General features: G+C 39.1%; 1 protein-coding gene across 1 annotated transcript in view; it reads left to right on the top strand.

The window, feature by feature from the left end:
• The window catches only part of CCND2 (cyclin D2), an 80,924-nt gene extending 58,292 nt beyond the window's left edge, over positions 1-22,632 (top strand). Inside the window, exon 5 of the mRNA XM_089679485.1 lies at positions 13,646-22,632. Within this exon, the coding sequence (XP_089535611.1) occupies positions 13,646-13,801 (156 nt within the window). The 3' untranslated portion in view covers positions 13,802-22,632. The remainder of the gene's footprint in view (positions 1-13,645) is intronic.
• Positions 22,633-22,918: the final 286 nt, after the last annotated feature.

Here is a 22,918-nt window from a genome sequence, read left to right as displayed (position 1 = left end):
TGCAAGATAGCAGCTGGCTCTTTATACCTTGCAATAATGTTTATTGCTGCATGCACAAAAGTGTGAATAGGGCATGAGACAGGACAGACCTTGTCTGTTTTAATTATGCATCTGACCCTTTCATGCTTAACACCTTCCCACCCGGCCTATAGCAGACCGAGGCTGCGCAGAGGGGCGATCTGTCATCGACTGTATCCACGGGACACAGCCAATAACATATCTCTACACTGGCCCGTTGCCAGTGTCATGTGACCGCTGTGACCAATCACAGCAGATCGCATGTCGATTGTATACAATGGATGGCTTCCTGTCATGCCATTCATTGCATATAATTATGTTGTTAGCTGTGATTGATCAAAGCAGTCACATAGTACAGACAGTGCCAATCACAGCCCATCTGTATCATGTGATGAGCTTTGCCCAATCACAGCTAATTCAAACAAAAGACTGAATGAATCTGTTTCATTCAGTAACAATGATTTCAAATATCAATGAAATACATTGATATTAGCAATCATAATGTGTAAAAAAAAAAAACAAAATCCTGATCACTTACCCATTGTGTTGAAAAAAAAGAAAAAAGAATGTAATAAAAAATAATAGAAATAATAAAAAAAAAAATATATATATATATATATATAAATATATATAATTTTTTTTTACATACTGTCACCAGTCAGTGTCCCTGATCACCACCACACCAGTTATATAATCATGCTGTTCTGGACTGGTGACAATATGAAAAAAAATATTGTGATTTTCTACAAAAAATTACAACCTCCAAAAAACTCACCGTGCCTCTTACTAAATACCTTGGACTGTCTATTTTCCAAAAATGAGTAATTTGGGGGATATTTGCACTATGCTGGCATTTTTGGGCCTCAAGAAATGAGATTGGCCGTCAGTACATTGATTGATAGATTGTCAGATATATATACCATGGTTTCTGGACTCTATAACTTTCCTACAGACTAAATAATATACACTAATTTTGGGTATTTTCACCAAAGAAATGTAGCAGAATACATTTTGACCGAAATTTATGAAGAAATGTTAATTACTTGCAAACTTTTATAAAAAAAAACGCAGAAAAATTAGGTTTTTTTTTCAAAAGTTTCAGGGATTTTTTGTTTATTTAGCAAAAAATAAAAAACTCAGTTGTGATTAAATACCACCAAAAGAAAGCTCTATTTGTGTGAAAAAAATGATAACAATTTTTTATGAGTGCAGTGTTGCATGACCGTGCAATTGTCATTCAAAATGCGCCAACACTGAAAGCTGAAAATTGGCCTGGGCAGGAAGGGGGTAAAAGTGCCGGGTATTAAGCATCTAATCTATCTAATGAATTTCCATTAAATCAGTGTAAACGCATGTCAGTGCACACTAACCTGCGTCATCATGTGTTATCAGGAGAGTTGACACACACTGTAAAATGTGTGCATTTCCATTGATTTCAAAACACATTTGAATGCGATCTCCAGATATGGGAGAAGCATCTTCTCCATGTTAGCTCTAATGTTTTTACGAGACGTAAAATGCTCACCTCTCCACCATGGCCAATCAGAAAATGCCTTATATTCAGTGAAAAAATAAGAGGCTATCCCACAATAGCTGACTTGGCCTAAAAGCGACTCTCTCTTTCCAGCAACAGACAGGAAGTGGCCGGTACCTGTGTAGGAGACAGCAGCACTTACTCTATGCAGCACAAGCTACTACAGTCTATTACAGTATGCCCAGCAGCCACACTGTCCTGCAATGGAAAGAATTTGAGACAAGCTGGCCCAAACAAACTAAACTGAAAGGATACCTACAGTTCTGGTTTAAGCTCCCCACTTATATGCAGCTTGTGTTACTAAAGATGTAAAAATTGTTTACTTAGCATTGTAAGCATTCATTGACTTTAGTAGGTGAAACTGTGTTCACATTGAATATCCAATCATCAATAAGGGAAACAAAAAAAAAAACATTTGCTTTTACATGATTGGGTGTTTGAAGCAGACGGTCTTTACTCCAAGGAATTGATAAACATTTACATTGGTTATTAATGTTGGCCATCAGCACTAGAGTTTTTTAATTAATCTTTTCTAGTATATTGCCCTATATTCCCATGCTGTATCAATGACAAAATTTGCCATTTTTGGGAAGATAAAAATATATTGTGGCAGATTCCAGCTGGGAGTTATTTTAGCCTGAGAAACATCCTTGTGAAACAGGGGTTATGCTAAAGAAAGTCGTTTGGATATATTTGTATTGTTTTGTTTATCTGAGCTGGGAAACACTGGCAATTTAATCTACTGACATTAAAGCTGAACTCTAGGCAGAAATAAAAGACACAAATTAATGAAGCTCTGTAATTAATATAGCATCAAGTGTATTTATTTATGCAACCAGAATAAGTAGCTGAATTTGACTTAGCATCAGATTGTTGCATTTCCTGTACAGCAGACCTTAGACTGAGGGAGAAGCAGCACAAGGAGCCAATCTGTTGTGTTGCAGAGAAGGAGGCATGCTGATAGGAGAAGGAAGAAAAGTAATAAATGAGCTCAAAGGTGTGCTGCTTCTTATTTCACTGTCCAGTCACAGGCTAGGAGAGGGACAAGATAGACTTTAGCAACACTTTAAGTTCCGCTAAACTGTTTACTTTGTTTTTAATACGTTAGGAAATGGTTAGAGCCTCTGCTGGCTTTTTTTGCTGTCTGTCTACCTATTGAAAAAATGTATCCTTATTCGTTGTCTGGGTATAAAATGTGTGGAAATGTTTACAACATATGCACAAAAAAATGAATGTATTAAAAAAATTAGACCTTTTGAAAATGTTTTCCTGACTGGCTGCTCCTCCCAGTTCTTGTAGGAATAAGAAGTGTGGACATTTTTGTATTACTGGGGTGATATAAAAGAAAAGTCCTGACATAAATTTTAACTCTTCCCCGCTGTATCAAAAAAAAAAATCTAATTTCCAAAAAAACAAGATGTATGGTATATGCATTGTACTGAATATAGTAATAATAATATGTTAAGCACAAGTCAGCTTCTGATTGGTTGCTGTAGGTTATCCCACAGCTTTTCTTCAACTACTTATGCATAAGGTCAAGTTTTTCAGCAGACAAAATGGCTGTCCTCTCCGCTGACAGAAGACAGGCCCTTTTTTTAATGCATTTTATGGGGCCTGAGCCTTCCGTTGTAACATAAAGCAGTAAATGTCCTTACAAAATAATTAAATGTCCCCACAAAAGGACTAGGCTTGACTGATGCGAATGAATGAATTTGTTCAGTCTGTATAGTGGCGCTGACCTTAATAAACTTTAAAGAAAAAAAAAAGTGAATTGTGTTAACACGGCACTTCAGAGCCTCTGTGATACGGTGAAATAATGAAGCACTTAGCAGTAATTTGAGAATGTCAGGAGAAAGCAAATCACATTCACGACTTCACAGGCCCTGCCGCATGCTTTCCTTGTGATCTTGGAAAAGGATATTGAAGCCTCATAGCATTTCCCATGCACTTTGTTTAACCCTCTTGTGGTCCCTGGGGAAGGCCCAGAGCTGCACTCCTGCCTGTGCTTGGCAGGTTAAATCGCCGCAACACTGGGGCTCCACCCACTTTACAGCATCAGTATGTTTTTTTCAGACATATTGTAAGGTATGGGTGTTAAACTCCATTTAAAAAAAAGAAAAAATATATATTATGTGCTGTCTTATGCCTTGTGCTGATGGGCATTTGTTCACTTCAAATCTGTTTGGCATTCCCATACAAGTGAAAGTGCAAGTCCTGTTGAAGCAGGTCAGAAAGAAACGAAGTGCAGGTCAAATGTACCTGTCAGTGAGTTCTGAATAATCTCAGAAATGTCTCAGACAGAAGCCATCAACACATTCCCCAAAGCCCGAGTGAATCTTATGCAGGCCAAACATGGTTCAAATTTCAAATGAATTTTCTTTAGAAAATCAGAAATTACACGCATTTTGTAATCTGATGGTTCCACCATCTAGCCGGAATAAGTTTGAAGTTCTCTTTGCCTAGGCACTGCAGACAGGAGCTGGGGTTAAGGTAAGTATAAACCTAACTTTTTCCTTACCGATACATATGACACCTATTCATACAAGGTGAAGGGACGAAGAAAGCCCGAACAGCATAAGCAGAACTTGCATTTTACTGCAAGGCCTGCTTTAAATCTTTTTATGCCCTGGTTGACAGAATGCCCATCTTGTTATACTGTATTTCTCAGGAAGTCCATTGGCAAGATATTCCTGCTAAAATCTCTATTCTGCCCTCCTTTTAATGCTGCATTATTCATGATGTAAAATAAAGGAATATATAGAGGGAATTCCTTGCAGTGGCTATGACAAATGGGTGAAGCTCACAATTCCCTGTCATGACTACAGTAAGTGGGTGGAGTTTTGAACTTCTGAAAATGTATGCATCAAGTGATGCAGAAAACTCAAGTACAGAAATCTTGCCAAAGGAATACCTGACATGTTTAAGAAGCCCATATGTGTTTAAAATCTCCAATATCAATGCAAGATAAAAACTACACTCACCAGCCACTTTGTTAGGTACACCTTGCTAGTGCCAAGAAAATATCCCCCACGCCATTACACCACCACCAGCCTGAACAATTGATACAAGGCAGGATAGATCCATGCTTTCATGTTGTTTACACCAAATTCTCACCCTACCATCCGAACATCACAGCAACCAGTCTTCCCATTCTGCTCTGACCTCTGACATCAACAAGGCATTTTCGTTTACACAACTGCCGCTCACTGGATATTTCCTCTTCTTTTGGACCATCTCTGTAAGCCCTAGAGATGTTTATGCATGAAAATCCCAGTAGATCAGAAGTTTTTGAAATACTCAGACCAGTCTGTCAGGCATCACCAACCATGCTATGTTCAAAGTAATTTAAATCCCCTTTCTTCCCCATTTTCATGCTTAGTTTTAACTTCAGCAAGTCATCTTCACCAAGTCTAGATGTCTAAATGCATTGAGTTGCTGCCATGTGATTGGCTGATTAGCAATTTGTGGCACTAAGCAATTGAACAGATGTACCTAATAAAGTGGCTGGTGAGTGTATATTTTGATGGACTGAGCCTTTAAGTAGTTGTACTGAGGAAAGTAAGTACAGAATATCCAAAGCTGAAACAATTTTTTTTTTTTACTTTTGCATTGAAAGATTAGTTAAAATCCTCTTTTTTATATTGGGAAAACTTTCCTTTGTTTTCTGGCTTGGACATACAGCAGGAAGTGAGAGGAGAACTCTAATGTGAGGGAAATCCGTTCAATGACAGTTGTCACCAGAACAGGTGCCCCTATTAGAAAATGTACCCTCTATTCTTGTTCAAGTGACAATCATTACATTTTAAATTTTCCATCACCTTTGGTCTCAGTGAGAGTGGTCATAGGGCAAAATGAGAGTAAATCTCCCCAGTGGAGACACATACCACAATAAAAAAAGGTTTTACCAATTCCTCATTCTATCCAAAACAAAAAATAATGTGAGATCTACTTACATTTTAAGAAAATCTAACGATATAGCATTATTGGCCTCTCCACTACAATTCCCTCATCATGGGTGCTACAAACGTGACTTATACAGCTCTTCACAACATATGGGTGTCTTTGGAAGATTCTACGATGCGTCATCCTACAAGGATATAAGTCAGTGGGGAAAGGCGTTAACAGCATGAGCCACCGGCGGTGTATGTGCTACAATTCAGCTTGTGGACACGGCTGATCACTCTGATTAACACGTGTGGTTTAAAATAAACCTTTGGCACACAGAGAATGTCCTGGGCAGACTCAGGCCCCAACCATTTAACCAGAGTTCAGCGACTCTGATGACAACCGTGTGCGCTTAGCAATTAAAAGCTGGCAAAGGCTTGCAGACTTTTAATTCAGATACAGCTCATGCTGATCATTTCCTGTCCTCCTAAAGGAAATTCCTGATGGAACTGAGGAATTGTTTTTTTTTTTCACCACAGAAAGAATTTGTCATACTTTTTTTTCTCATAAAATCAGCAATCTGTATAACAAATGTTTTAGTGCTGTTGGAAGTTGTGACAATTTATACATACACTATATTGCCAAAAGTATTAGGACACCCCTCCAAATCATTTGATTCAGGTGTTCCATTCACTTCCATAGCCACAGGTGCATAAAATCAAGCACCTAGGCATGCAGACTGCTTATACAAACATTTGTGAAAGAATGGGTCGCTCTCAGGAGCTCAGGAGCATCCGTGAAATTTCCTTGCTACCCAATATTCCATGGCCAACTTTTAGTGGTATTATAACAAAGTGGAAGCAACTGGGAACAACAGCAACTCAGGCATGAAGTGGTAGGCCACATAAAATGATAGAGCGAGGTCAGTACATGCTGAACAGTCACCAACTGTCTGCAGAGTCAATAGCTAAAGACCTCCAAACTTCATGTGGCCTTCAGATTAGCACAACCACAGTGCGTAGAGAGCTTCATGGAATGGGTTTTCACGGCTGAGCAGCTGCATCCAAGCCTTACATTACCAAGTGAAATGCAAAGCTTCGGATGCAGTGGTGTAAAGCACGCCACCACTGGACTCTAGAGCAGTGGAGACGTGTTCTCTGGAGTGATGAAGTGCATTTCTCTGTCTGGCATTCTGACGGACATGTCTGGGTTTGGCAATTGCCAGGAGAAAGGTACTTGCCTGACTGCATTATGCCAAGTGTAAAGTTTGGTGGAGGGGGGATTATGGTGTGGGGTTATTTTTTAGGGATTGGGCTTGGCCCCTTCATTCCAGTGAAGGAAACTCTTAAGGCATCAGCATATATAGTGTATATTTGTCAATTCCCAGGAGAATTTAGGCTGTCTTGGACGCCAGAGGCAGTCCAACACCATATTAGGTAACAATTTTGTTCTTATATATACTGCTCAAAAAAAATTAAGGAACACTTTTCGATCAGACTATAGCATCAAGTCTAATAAACTGCTGGGATTTTGATCTGGTTATTTAAGTAGCAAAGGGGGTTGTTAATCAGTTTCAGCTGCTTTGGTGTTAATGAAATTAACAACAGCTGCACTAGACGGGCAACAATGAGATGGCCCCCAAAACAGGAATGGTTTTACAGGTGGAGGTCACTGACATTTTTTTCCCTACTTATCCTTTCTGTTTTGCATTTGGCTAGGGTCAATGTCACTACTGGTAGCATGAGGCAATACCTGGATCCTACAGAGGTTGCACAGGCAGTCCAACTCATCCAGGATGGCACATTAATACATGCCATTGCCAGAAGGTTTGCTGTATCTCCCAAGCAGTCTCAAGAGCATGCAGGAGATTCCAGGAGACAGGCAGTTACTCTAGGAGACCTGACAGGGACGTAGAAGGTTCTTAACCCAGCAGCAGGACCGGTATCTGCTCCTTTGTGCAAGGAGGAACAGGATAAGCACTGCCAGATCCCTACAAAATGACCTCCAGCAGGCCACTGGTGTGAATGTCTCTGACCAAACAATCAGAAACAGACTTCATAAGGGTGGCCTGAGGGCCCGACATCCTCTAGTGGGCCCTGTGCTTACTGCCTGGCAACATAGAGCTCGATTGGCATTTGCCATTTAACACCAGAATTGGCAGGTCCGCCACTGGTGCCCTTTGCTTTTCACAGATGAGAGCAGGTTCACCCTGAGCACATGTGACAGACGTGAAAGGGTCTGGAGAAGTCTTGGAGAACATTATGCTGCCTGTAATATCATTCAGCATGACCATTTTTGTGGTGGGTCAGTGATGGTCTGGGGAGGCATATCCATGGAGGGACGCACAGATCTCTACAGGCTAGACAATGGCACCCTAACTGCCATTAGATACCTTGGACCCATTGTCAGACCCTACGCTGGTGCAGTCCTGGATTCCTCCTGGTGCACGACAATGCCTGGCCTCGTGACGAGAGTATGCAGGCAGTTCCTGGAGGATGAAGGAATTGATACCATTAAATGGCCCCCATGCTCGCCTGACCTAAATCCAAAAGAACACCTCTGGGATATCATGTTTCGATCCATCTGGCGCTGCCCAGGTTGCACCTCAGACTGTCCGGGAGCTCAGTGATGCCTTGGTCCAGACCTGGGAGGAAATACCCCAGGACACCAACCGTCATCTCATTAGGAGCATGCCCCGACATTGTCAGGCATGCATACAAGCATGTGTATGATATTTTTCCCCATTGAGATCTGATGTGTTTTCAAAGTGTTCCTTTAACTTTTTTCAGCAGTGTGTATATATATATATATATATATATATTAATACCTGTTTTTTTAAAGTGATCACATGACCTGGGGGTGGAGACTGCAGGGGGCATGTCAGCAAGAGGCAGATAAACAGCAGTCACATGTCTGACCACCAGATTATAGGCAGGCTGTGCTCCCAAGAAGAATGCAAAGATAAAAACTTACCACCCTGGGATAGATGTGCTTCGAGGCCTTCTATGGTCAATTTGAAATAGTAAAGCAGAGGGACTGCCAGGATCACCAGGTATTTTACACAAAGGAAGCAATGCAAAGAGAACATGATACTTTTTATACAAGTCCACAGTACAACAGACACATATCAGGAATATGAAATGGATCACTATATAGGGCAAGGCAGATAAATACTTACCTATTTCTACAGGTCACTCCCTTGGAGGCTGGATGAGCAAGGCATTGTTCTCTCGCTAGTGAACTACATCCTGCAGCATAGTCTTCAGCAGGGCAATGGCTTGCTCATCCAGCCAGCAATAGAGAAACCCATGGAAACAGGTATTTTCACTGGACTTTTTAGCGATTCCTTCACTGGCAGGTTATTCTCCATTCTCACAAACAGCTTCATTGTGCCTCTGTCAAAGCCCTTATTTGTCAAAGAGTCCAAAGAAAGAACTTCACATTTCCCCAACTAGCGTATCCAGTTTTCACTTTTACTCTCCCATATTGCAGTACAATGTTTAACAAGCTTCCCTAATTTTTTTACATTTTATAGTAGCTTTTTTGTATGTTAAAAAAGTACTATTTAGGTGTTGTGTCTTCTGAAATGGTTCGTATAACTGGTTTTTGAGTGTATGCTCCAATCAAACATCAATTTCCATGTACACCGAGTCATAGGATACAGTCTACACACTGATGCATTTAGGCTTTATCTGTATTTTGCACCTATCTACTCAGCCAGCTAAATCCCAATACAACCCTCTGAAGTGTATGTCTAGGCATTACCCAAATTTACCCCCAAACCTCTCTCTTCCCCTCTAGATCATGTCCCAGTATTACTTTCTCTTCTTTTACATTGTTGCTGTAGCGATAAACCGCATTTATTATGCCTTGTGACATCATCGTCAGTCTTGTAAAATTCTGGCAGGGGTAACTGCTGGAAGTTTAATTCCTATTGGTGTAGGCATGGCCACCTCATAACTATGTCTCCCATGAGCTCTTTCTCTACACACATTGTGTACACAGATGCTTGCCAGTGAAGGCAACAGCATTGTTTTGCTGGATACAAATCCAAATATGTTAAACATATGGTGAGGGAAAGAAAAGAGTGGAGAGTCCAGCCAAATCAGGAAGTTAGGAGCACATAGGATTTGTAGCCGATCAACAGGTATTGTTCTTTAACTGCAATGTTTACAAACCTATATACCTTGATAAAATATGCATCTATTGCAGAGATGTACTATTTTTTTCCCTGACATGTACTTTGAGAGGCCTAAATATAAGCCTGTAAATTTGAAGGTCATTGTGCTTTACAGAAACTGTAATAGAATTGGGTCAATTTTATTTAACTTTAGTTTTATTTATGCATATAAGATGTTTAATTAACAAAAAAAAAAAACGTGATGCGCCCATAGTGCTGGTATCAGTGTATGATGAGTTTCTTGCTGACAGAGCATGGTAAAAGCTGCATACGTTCAGACTAGCTCTCTCTGATTGAATTTTTGTACAGCCCTGTCTAACCAAAGCAAACAGGGAGTGTGGGGGGAGGTGTCCCTCCTTTGACTCAGTTGTTCAGTTGTGGTTGTGAATTTGAGCTTAAACCATTGAGCTCTGAAGAACGTAGGTAGGAAGAGTAAATATGAAAAATCCATATGCAAATTTTCATATTTATATAGCTAAAAAGGAATAGAAGAACTGAGCATAAATAAATCTTTACAAAATATGATACATTCTCTTTAAAGTGGCCCTGAGCTACCTGGGATCCAGGAAATCAACCTTAAAAGTGTAAGTATTGATGAACTTCTTTTACATTTACGCCTTCATTTTAGCTCTATACTACAGCAACAAGGTCACTGTAAAATGTTGGTGTCTCTGAAGCACTACAAATTTTATCACACTCTTAGAATGAGAGGAATCTTGACAGGAGGTGGTAGCTCTGCCAGGAGACACTATTCAAAGCCTGAGGTCCCTGCAGTAACACATTTGTTAATTACATTTGTGCAGTGCAGTGCCATTTATTGTGACTGACACTCCAGTGCATCTTGTTGACAGAGGTGCGCTGCAGAAATAGCATATGCACCAATTTGGTTCTTTAGCAGCTTATTCAAATGGGTTGCCTTAACGCAATCATACTTAATCCTAACCTAAGAAATGCCATGCAGCTATTACTGGAGTGCATGTTGACCAAAAATTGCTGCAAAAAATGCTGAAAGATATCAGCAGCAACAGTAAATGAAAAGAAGCAGAAAACAGCAATCGTTTATGATACAGTGCTTTAGCAAACTAAATGTCATTACATCCACATTAAGAAACTGCAGTAATTCCAGTCCAGCATCAGCTGCTCAGTGAATGATTTTTACCTGTTGCCTGAAGTTGCCCTTTAAATATTTAAGAAACACAAGACATCACCAGGTTTCAGAGCTTTCCGTCCCCTTGGTTCCTAATCTTTGTTAAACTAGCAGTCTGGGGAGCAGTGCACACAGTACTGTTCCCACGCTAGTTCACAAGATCCATTCTAGTTTCAAATAATGCTGAAGAATCTGTGGAATTCCATTTATCTTGTACCATGAAAGTTGATGCAGAACATGTCAGCTGCTTAACCCCTGGAGCACCCAGAATTCTCCAGGCCGAGGAGCACAATGCATTGGGGATGCTGCTAGCACCTTAGGGGTTAATAAGACAAGAAGCCCTCAAGATGGGTGACAGCAGATTTGAAAACCATAAGAAACTTAAACAGTTTCACTTGTTGTACAGTAAAGACACCAAAAAACACTATAAAAAAACAGACAATTGGCAGGTAGGTCTATTACTTAAAGGGCACATAACAAGAAAAACAGGTTAAGTTAAGGGCTTAGCAGAGTGGACAGAAGGTATAAAAGGTCTGTGACTCAGAAAAATGTACATTGTTCTGCAAGAAAGATTAGAATATTCTGCAGGAGGGAGTTTGCTTATGTGGCATCTCAATAGAATATTAAGCATTTTGTCAGATATGCAACTCTTAATCCCTAAAGCAAGCCATCATGATGCAATTTTATTTCTTGCAACACGAGGAGCCTTCTCTGTCGGCAGAACCCAATTATAGCTAAAGCTGCCGGCAGTAATCGCATGCAAAAAATCCCACAGGATGGTTATACAGAAGTCGATCTATAGATCAACTTCAGTACAACCAGCCTGCCCATAGATGGATCGAATCCTAGCTGGTCCCTGCTAATTGGAACAAGATTTGATCCATCTATGACACCTTTTAGTCTGCGGATTAAAGATAACTGGATGCTATTGAGATAAGCTCCATTTTTGTCAGTTCTTCTTTAAAAAAAAACCTAATGTATCTTTAAGTATCTGATTATTTGATTTATACTTTTGCGTATTACTGGATTCAGATGCTGCAAATTTGAGCATGTTATAAAAATCACAGGTACACTTTTTTCCTTATATTTAGACTGAACAAATCTCAGGACTCAGATAGCCAGTGCACCCGCCCTCAAAATAACATAATATACAATTTTATATCTGGTTCCTGTTTTGAGACTTTTGTTTGTTTTGTTTTTTGGGAGTTCCTGGAACCTTCACAGGAACCTAAAGTATGTAAGTTGTGCCCACAAAGGCAAGCAGAAAACAAAGGACTAGTCCTCAATTCTAGGCTTACTGCAGCTGATCTTTTCTTCAGTATGATCTTATTTGTTGTGCACTTTTTGTGTCACACTGTCATAGGGACCATTTTATTAGAAGGGATGGCTTTGCTTCCTTATGTTAGATCTGCCCTCTGATGACTAGGGATCTAATGCCAGGAGGGGGAATATTTAACATGGAACTTCACTCTCTCAATCAATATGGACTATTTCTAATCCTTATGCTGCTAGCATTTGTAAATAGATAGGAAAGTATTCTTTATTTTGCATTCCTTCATTTACTTCCTGGTTTCCATGCCTAGGCAAATGATGTCATACATGCCAGGAGTCTTCAGGAGGGGAGGGAGTGTTCTCAGCTCAGCCAATGCCTGAGCTAAAGACAGATGGATTCCAGGAAGCAACTGCTACATGATCCATCTATCCTTACTCAAGATGGCCACTGTCAGAAATACCAGGAGGTGTTTTTCAAAATGATTTCTCAGCACAATAAAGCATGGACACATGGATGGATGAATAAGTTTGTTTTTAATATTAAAATGAATTATATAGCATTTTTGGTTTGTGGTACTCAGAAACAGTGCAGTTCCACTTTAAGGAGCAACAGGAGAGGCGGCAGAAGCTCAGATCCACAGAATGAATAAAGCAGATGCAAGTCCTCAGGTATAGCTTCCTCTCCAGCAAGGAGAACAGTGAGCAGTACAGTAGCGTGATAACATCTTTCTCCAAATCTTGTAGGATTAGCAGTCAGAGGCAGCAGTACATTATAGTATATGATCGTACACTGCAGATATACTGTACCATCAGACTCAAACAACTGCCTAGTCACTGGAAGTGCACTACTAATTTTCAGAGTAAATTTAGGTAAAATAATATATATCTTTCATGTACTGGTTTGGCTCATTTAACATTTCTATATGCTCCTTATAAGATTGCAAATCTTCTTTTTTTTAGTTTAGGTCCACTTTAAGGGGGGTTTCCCATTTTCTTCAAGAAAGAAGATAACTTATCCATTCACCATGTACCAATATACCCTCCACATAGAGAGTAGTAAAAATCTACTGCACCATTAAGTACCCACTGTCCAGTTGTTTGTAGCTCAAAATCTACTGGAACTCTGTGAGCTGCTTGGGGTTGCTTAATTTTGGAGACATGTTAATAAAGACAGCGAGTTCTTGAGCATTAATCATTACATTTTTTTTATGACAGCTAGTGTAAGAACCTGATTTTGACTTGCAGTCCCCTATGCAGCAGCACTGGGAATAGTGTGTGTGTGTGTGTGTGTGTGGGGAGGGGGAGGGGGGGGTAGGACAGGGAGCCAATCAGGTGTTCTGCATGCAAATGTGTTGACAATAAACATGCTTATAGGAACAGTGGGCAGAGGGAAGGCTTTATCAGTGTCTTGCTGCTCTTTCACTGTCCAGTCAGTGGGCCTGAGGTGTCATCCACCTGTGCTGTCTGTAAATCTCAGAAATGGATCAATATAAACAGATCAAAACAACTCTTGATGTGTGTTTCATCTGTGTATTTAGCGGTTTGTCTAGTGTTCTGCTTTATTTTATCCATTTTAACTTATATAATCTTTTTTTTTATTACTGCACAGGATTGCCTTAAAGCTTGTCAAGAACAGATCGAATCTGTGCTGGTCAGCAGCCTCAGACAAAACAGACAGCAGGCACAGCAAAGAAACACGTCTAAGACCATGGACGAACTGGATCAGGCCAGCACCCCTACAGACGTGCGAGACATCAACCTGTGAGGACTCCCGCCAAGCGAAAGAGTCTTTCTTTGTTTTCTCCTTTGTTCTGTATTTTTAGAACAACCCGTTTATATCTGCTCCCACTTAGAAAAAAAAATATTTAAAAACTATTTTAAATACAAAAAAAAGAAAAAAACGGAATTATTAAGTGTTTGGTGCCTGTTGTGTCCATTTAGAAGGGAATCCCACAATATATTTGATAATTGCTGTTCTTTATTATATTGTTCAAAATTAAGTGCTTATGTAAGCATAAAAACGTAGCTAGAAAATTGTAAGTCTGCATTTGTGGGATACAACTTTAGATGTTCCTTTTTTTTTTTTTTTTTTTGTAGTTGCTTACACCTCTCTCGCTAGACGTCGCAGAGGGAGTGAGCAGGCATTTGTGGTGTGTTTTTCATGTGTAGATTGCAAAGCAAAAGACTAATGGATTCTAGAGGCCGAAAGTCAGAACGATCCCTAAAGCAATTGAAGCAATTTTCTTATTTTTGGAGCATTCATAAATTGGGATCTGTTCTGTTTTCATTGTTATCTAATGAGAGGTGCTTTCTCAATTTCCTATTTAGTTTTTGTTTACTTTTGCTATCTATGGTAGCTGCTACCGAAAAAAAAGATGCTTTATTTTTTGCAAGCCTAAGGCAGTTGTTTTTTTTTTTTCTTTAACTATTGTTTTACCCCTTTCATTTTTTCCCTTACTTAGAGAATATGTAGACATAGAGAGGGGGTTTACAGCCTACTGTGGATCACAAAATTGGTCAAGTTCAATTCCACCTTTCAGACTGTAAGGCAGGGCAGTGAAATCACCCTGTTTTGGCCTTTAGAGTATCAGCTGTGTCCACTGAAAACAATTCGGTGTATTTTTGCTAAGAGGCAACCAAGGACACAGCTGAGTCTATGGAATGAGATGTTTATATTGGCAAGAAGCTTAGAGTGCTTGGTATAGGTCATGGTTTTCCATAGGTATAGCTTCATAAGACAATGAAACACTGGCCTAAAACATACCTGAAAATCTTTGTTAAAAAATACTAAATGTAGAAACCATTTCACTAGCAAGCCTAAAGATTTATGGTGGAGGTCAACCCTTTTTTGTGTATTCTATGGATGTGTTTGAAACATTGCTTGCTGTCTACTAGATGAGGCTTGTCTAGTACATAAATTCTGTATCAATGGCCAACTGAATGCTTTGTTTCAACCAGGAAATACATTCCAGGTGCTAAGAATCAAAAGATATGCAAAGTCTTACAGTTGGCTTTAGAAAGCAGCCACAACCTGAGTAGAAAAGTCTGCCAGCATACTGCAGAAAATGATTCTTGCTGTCTGTGTGGAAGCAATGATCTCTCTATGGAGGTCCAACACACTTCCTGCTAAGTAAGAGCTAGAGCTCTACAATTAGCAGGTAGCATGAACTTTGCTGATTGGAGAGCTTTAGCTCTGACTCAGTAGGAGGACTTGTCAGACTTCTGGAGAGAGCGTTCTACTTCCAGAGAGCAAGGGTCCTTCTCTACAGCATGCTGGAAGGGGACAGGCTTTTTTAAATAAACCAAACTGGAAGACTTAACACCCCTTTTATTGTGATGCGTGGAATGTATTTAGCTGGTTTAAATAGAAAGTCCAATTGTGTTTTAAATGATCTATCTCCAAAGCTAATGAAGTGGATTTTATTGCCCTGCCTTACAGTATAAAATTGGTTGGAAATGTGAAGTAAAATGCCTTTCAAGGCAATCAATATATGGTTCGAACAAGCTGAAACAAAAAGTATAAGGTACTCCTTGTCATTCCAAAAGAAAACACAGCTCCTTTGCATTATGGGAGCCTTTTCCCAACACTTCTAAGGGGATATCAAATGTTTTTAAAGGCATTTAGCAAGCTAAAATAATAAATTGCAAAAATCCACCATGATGTAAGAGGAGCATGTTGGTCCATCATCTCCGTGATAAACCCTGAACTTCTGACAGTAGCAATATTTTTTTACTTGCTAAAATGCTAATTTTAGCTTATTTTGTGGAGCTATCCCCCTTTAAATATATAATTTTCTTTCCCCACTTCCACTGTTGTATTCCATGGCCGGTCTGCAGTTATCATTATTGTAAACCATTTCATTCGAAAAAGCACTTTGAAAATAGTTCCTAAGGGATAAATGGGATGGTTTATGAAAATTTTTGCTGACCCCCCACATTTTATTCAGCCTCGTGACCCCCACGACAGCCTGAAGGCATTTTGGTGTTGCTGGATTTTTCAACACCTGCATTTGGATGACATTCCTTTAAGAACATTCCAGATGTATCAGAAACTAAAGTATTGTTTTATTTTGTTCTGTTATGACCCTGTAGGATATTAACCCCTTTGGTTGACCTTATTGCTAGTGCCGTAGGCCCTGCAGGGTTCAGTTCATTTTATTTTAGATAATTGTGATTAAATTGCTGGTGACAAAACGGTAAACATCAAGAAATTTTGTTGCGTGAAAAAAATTTGTGCCAGTGTACTTGAATTCGTTTTTTTTTTTCTTGTGGTTGCTACAGCAATTTGGCATCATTTTATTTTAATTTTATATATGTATTTTTTTAATGCTGTTGCAACTTTTTTTAATTGCTGTTGCACAATTTTATGATACAGTTGACACATTTGTTAAGCTGTTGTTTGCAATTTGAAACAAAAGTCGAAAATTGAAACACAATTGAAAATGGGGTTCGCCAAATATCAGCTACAAAGGCTGATACAAGGAGAAAATATATATTTTTTTGTTTTGTTTTGCGCTGCTATGGAGCTAAAATTTGTTTCATTCTTATTCACATTAACAGTACTTAGCTGTATTGTTTCACTGAGTGTGCTGCTATTTTATAAACATTTTTATAATATATTATTTTACTGCTTAAAAATTTCCAATCCTGAAGTAAGTAGATGGTTAAGTGGACATATAAGGATTTTTGATTACTGGAAATGCCCTTGTATAGTTTTTTAAAATTGCTTCTAAGAGCGTTAATGACTTTTTTTCTGATCTCACCCTAAAAAATTGGTAGAGTTACCTCAGGTTCACTGGATTCAGTATGGTTCCTACACCTTCAATACCTCACACTTTTTCAGTTTTCCTCTGGGAGCTTAGTGCCATGGTACAGAGCAGCTGGAAACTGCATTTGTACTGGAGAACTTGCTATTCATTCTCTTTTCAGTTTGTACTGCTTAGGCAGCTGTCCGGTGTTGTGAAAAATGGACATGCTACAATATTAGCATTGATCCTTCCCTCCATAGCTCCTAAAGACTAAATAAAAAAGTTTTGGGGGCAGACATTATATTAAGTTAAATATTCCAAGGCAATTTAACACATATCCTCCACATCTTTGGAAGCAAAGACTGCCAAATTTAGGACCTCTGGGGAAACCAAAACATGTACCTGTTGTTCATTCCACCAACAGAATCAATTCTTTCAGAGTATGATCTCTGGAGTGTTACTGGAAACACCGAAAAACCTTAGTGACATGGCTGAGTAATGGCTCTGGACAAAACATAGCGGACTCTACTGGGACTAGATAACAGGTCCACTTTAACAATGGAAATTTGACAGGTAGCCATCTTGTATCAGTCTTTGCTTGGTATTGTGAGTTTTGTGAATACTAATGCTAATGTGTTCAAAATCGCTTTATCCTACTGTTGTGTGAGGAATGTGTATAATTTTATAGGACCAAAAGAAAGGCCTAACTAATTAAAAAAAAAAAGCAAGCCAAAATTCAAGCACAGCATTGCAAGAATAAATGACAATGTGCAAAATGCATTAACTCTAAGCAACCAGGTTCCTTTTGTATACTTAGATCCATAAGAAGGTTCATTTCAGTTGGCTTCTAGAACTTAGTGTAGTTTGCATAGTTGTCTGGCTTACTGTACAAACCATTTTTTTTGCCGAGGCACAAAGATTGTGTAATAAATTGTAGCATGTTCATTTTTAAAGTGGTTGTAGAGGTACATTTTTTTTACCTTAATGCATTCTCTGTATTAGGGTAAAAAAACCTTTCCATGTCAGCTCCTCCCAACCCCCCCTTAAATAGTTACCTGAGCCCGATCTTGATCCAGCACTGTGCCCCTCTGCACTGCTCTTCTCTCCCCTCTTCTCACAAGAGGCTTGGCAGCAGTGGGAGCCTCTGGCTTCTGCTTCTGTCAATCAAATCCTGTGAGCAGAGAGCAAGGGGTGGAGCTGAACAGCACTATATGTGTCAATAGATGCACACAGCCCGACCTAGGATTGAGCTCACGCTAGTGCCCCCATAGCATGTGGCTTAGTATGGGGGCACTTGGAAGGAGGGAGGAGCCAGGAGCACTGGCAGGCGACTCCAGAAGAGGAGGATCAGGGCTGCTCTATGCCAAACCGTTGCGCAGAGCAGGTAAGTATTATATGTTTATTATTTTAGAAAAAAAATGTAACCTTTACAATTACTTACAAGTGTATTTTTGCTGACTTGATCTGTTTGAGTAGTCTACCCACTTTCATTAGTGGAAAAGGAATGTAGTTATGTAGAGTATCATTACAGAAAAAGGCCACAAATTTGATTATGTAAGGCAGTGCAGAAAAACCAGAAACCTTTGCAAATAGTATACATTGTCTGCTTTGCTCTGTTCCGGTAGAACTGTGGCCAGGCTTAGATGCTCAAATATTTTCATTTTCCCCAATAGGCTTTTAAACAAGCCCTCACTGACCTCTGTAGCAACAGGCACTATGATGCAAATCATCCTCAAAGTTTACACCAGAAGCATTTCCATTTCACTTTCTCTTAGCAGCCCCTGTTACTCCTGCCATCCTTCTAATCTTCAAAGTAATCAGAGCACAGGTGCGCTGGAAATAGAGGAGAGCAGAGTGCCAAGACCCTACTTAAATGACTTTGCTGCTTCTGAACTTTGAAAATGAATTGTTCCACAACAGCTAGAGCTACAGAGTCAGCTTTTGTTTTTAAGCTCATGTGCTGCTTATTAAAAATGTGTAAATATCTGAATGTTCATAGCCTGTCTACAGCAATCTACAGTCGTCTGTGGAATGCTTTTATACACAGAACGTTTGACAATTCACAGATACTTCACATATACCACAGGACACAATGAGTACTTCATGGAACTGTAGACGTGTAAAGGAACGTGACAGGCAATGAAGTGTTTTAAAAAGATGGCTATTTCACTGGCCTGTTTTGCATAATCAAATTTGCTGATAGGTGGATATGTACCCCACATTCGAGATAGAAATTAATGAACTGAAAGCAGCCTAAGCTTTCCATAATTCTTCATTTATTTTCTCACTGTTTTTTAGGGTCTGAGCTTTGGTAAAAATGATCATTATCACCTTTAGAAAAGGAAAAAAAAGTTTCTATATTTTAGACTTAGGAGTTAAGGGAACGACATACCATGTATTTAAAGCATGTGAAGATACTCGAAATCTCACGCTATGATGGGTATATATGGCATTTTCACAAAGAGCTTTGGTGAGCATAGTAGCTATTTTTTTTTTAATTAATCAAGAATAAAAACGTGCAAATGATGATAAAAGTACATTTGTGCATTTCTGGATTGCAAGAGGTTTAGTTATATACTTGTGTATTAGTATGTAGCCATCATAAAGCTGCTAAACAACCCATAATCCAGTCTTGCATTGTAAACTCTAAAGAAATGCTAGCATGATGGTGTAAGGCACAGAAAAAGCCTCGTACCTCATTGGTACAGACTGGTTCCAATCAATTCAGTATGTCATCCCCCCATCCCCCTTATACTCAGTCCCTAAAAACACAGAAACCTTTTTGAAGCTTACCAGTCATTCATTATTATAATAATAATATGGGACCTAAAGGGTATTGTATTAAAGTGACATGAAATGTGTAAGCTTTATGAATTTATGGTTATTTACGCGAAAGAGGTAACTTGGGTAGTTTTAGTTTGTTCTGTTAGACCACACCTGTTACTTGTAGCAGCCAAGATGTGGTTCTAGTGGTGTTTGTCCGTGGTACTAGTTCCTTGTGACTGTCGACAAGGTTGTAAGCTAGCCTGGCTCACAAAGGGCATCACTTGTCTAAGAAAATGCCTGTTTTTGTTGCCAATAGTGACCAATTGCATGTTCCAATCTATTTTCCCATAAAACTAGCGCATTTGGTAGCTGCAGGCAACAGGAAACAGTTCCTTCTTAAAGTAAACCTGTCATGAGAATACTATGGGGGCTTGCATTGCTGACCTTTCCTTCTAAAAAAAGACTGTTCTCATGGATGTCATGCTGATGCACTTCATTGCTTTCTGAATCCCTGATCTGGAACAAATAAGGTAAAAGGTTCTGACTTCACCTGCTGCATACCTATTCAGGGCTAGTAGTTTAGAAAGTACCAAAGCCAGAGTTGGGCTGAGTATAAGCATTTTTAAAAAACAGGCCTGCAGTGCAAACTGCCCAGTATTTCTCTCATGACAGGTATTCATTTAGGGAAGGAATTAATAAAGCAGAGGAAGACGGCCAGAACAGTGTGCAGGTGCTGGTTTAGTGCAGCACCACCAGCAAGATAACCTTGTAGGTTTGGCTATAAAGGAATGTAAAGAGTTAGGAAACGTTAAGTGCATTTAAGACAGAGACAGGGACCTGCTGGCTGATGGGTGAGCTCCAAGGGGCGGGTGATTCACCAATTGGCAGTACTAGCTGGATAGGCACAGTTGGCTGCAGCACAGCTTAGAAAGTGCTAGTGATTGTGTAGACGTTTGTGTTATTAAAAAAAAAAAGAAAAAAAAAGAAAGAATTTTGTGGGCTTGCCATCTCTAACTATGAGGTGGGTTATACCATCTGCACTTAGTTGGTAATGTTAAATGTTGGGTTTGTAACCTATTTTTTCAGTGACCTTTGTAAAGAGATGCTTGGCTTCTACAGCACTCCAAGCTACTGGCCTTTTTTTCTGTCTCTACTTGGCTTCAGTTTCATAAACCCATTGGAAGCTACCCCTGGCAATTATAGCTGATCACCAAGTAGGTGTTCCATCTCATAGTTGAATGGGAAAGACCCCTTTGAAATATACCATAATTCTCCACCCAGTAAAGGCATCTATATTGTAAATTGTTGTACACATTTGTTAATGCCCACAGCAATTAATCAAATCTCCCCTTTTGTCTGCAGAGTAGCATAATGAATGGATGAATCTATGGGCAAAAAGAACAGCTCTTGCTCAGCTAAAGACCACAATATTTGCTGTCACAGTTTGAAGGCAACTGGCACAAATTCAGTTTGCCAAAGCCTCATCTTCTAAATGGCGGTTGTGTCTGAGGGCTCAGATAAGATTGCTAGTGCGTACCGCTGCTCCAAATGGAACGCATTTTTCCAGGAGGCCTTGTGAGTAACGTTTGACATAAGAGAGGAAACAAAAGTCATATTTATTAGTGATGGAGGGATTTTTGCATGTGTTTTCTTCATAATGTTTAACTTCTAACTGGAGTAACCAATACACAGAAATTCCAAAGATTATTCTGTGTAAATGATACGTATTGCTAAAATTAGCAGTAAGACAGAAAAAAATAATAAAACATACAAAAAACCCTCATATGATATCACACTATTTATTGTTCATTGAATGGCAGCAAAATGCCAAATTCCTTGCACTTTTGGGTAATGAAAGCTGTCAATGTTTATCAAAACCTTGCTCACATGAGAGAATGGGGCAAGTGTGTGTGTGGGGGGGGGGGGGTATTCCCATTCTGCTGTTTCCAAAGCTTATTATTTGTTAAGTGAATATTTTAACTGCGCCTGTTGTCCAAAGCACATTAAAAGACACCTATTGTTAACCATAAGCTATGTGAATGCAGTTTCTTTGGAGAAATGTTTAGTTATCAGAAGCAGGAAATGGATTTTGCGCTACCTTTATGCTTAAAGGACCAGAAGTTCTGGGGGCCTAGCCTTAGAAGTACTTCATACAGCAAAAAATCCTTCCATGCTTTTTCCTAATAAGCCTTCTCTACAAGAAACAACAACAACCGTTTGCCATTTAACAGTTAATGCCTATGTGGCATGTTTTAGCCTTTTGGGCTGTAAGACATTTAGCACACAAAGTCAGTCTTTGGCATGTTATGATGCCCATTAGAGTGCGTCCAACTTTAATAGACAAATAGGCCGGCATTTTTCAAGCTTAAGCAATGTTTTCAAGAGTGAGGCCTACTAAAAAAAATTAGTCAGTGTTAGCACTCTTGTTAGGAATGCAAGTCATTCCTTCTGAACCTGGTTCAGCCAGTCAGAATTGCTTAGTTGATGTAAAAAAACATTAAAATTTTCAATAGAGTCAATAGGCATTGGTTGTGCTAGTATTAAATGAAAGGCATAAATTAACAACCAAATATTGTAAAAAAAAAGGTAATGCTGCTGGTCTTTTTTTTCCTCTATCCTCGACATCCCGTATTCCCCATTGGCCAGTGGATTTTCGTTTTCTCACTGTGTACCTCAATCACTCTGCACAGTCGTCTCAAATTTTTGTTTTTCTGCATTAATCAAGTGTGATGCCATATAAAGTCAATGTTATTCTCACAATGTACTTTTAAGATTAAAAAAAAATACCTAAGGAGTGAACATTTACATGGTCAGGGATCGATAGAAAGTGTCGAAATAAATTAAATAATGTTAAATTTGAACATTTTAGCAAGTTTGTGAGATTTCATGTGGTGGATAAGACTGATGCTACGTAGTGTTCATTACATACGGAAAAGGTCTTGTCTGTTCAGTGTTAAAGTTGTTGCTTTTGTATTATTAACATGTTAATTGACTAGTTTTCAGTGAAAGAGATGGATTCTTGAAATGTGTTTGGAGGGAAATACGTATGCTGTGTGGGTAATAAATTTCACCTTGACCTAAACTGACTCCTTTTTCTTTTATTCGAGTTCTGTTACTATAAAAGGGATCGCTACTTAAGCAAATAAAAGAAATTATCTCAACAAGAGGGTTTTGGCAGCATGTAAGCAATCTTCAGATGGTTATCCCAAAAGGGAAGATAGATAAATACTTGTCTATTATATCACCTAACAGCTAAGGAATGTGCTAAGCGCTCTTGGAAATAAATATGAATTTCTATAAAGGCTAACAGTGCATAGTGAATGGTTGAATGTAGTAGCTCATAGCAACCAATAATCCCCAAGTATATC

Source organism: Staurois parvus, unplaced genomic scaffold (assembly GCF_062004578.1).
Source record: "Staurois parvus isolate SC_StPar_1 unplaced genomic scaffold, SC_StPar_1.0 ptg000225l, whole genome shotgun sequence".
Classification (NCBI taxonomy): domain Eukaryota; kingdom Metazoa; phylum Chordata; class Amphibia; order Anura; family Ranidae; genus Staurois; species Staurois parvus.
Note: the sequence above shows the minus strand (reverse complement) of the source record. Positions and strands in the feature narration are given on the sequence as shown.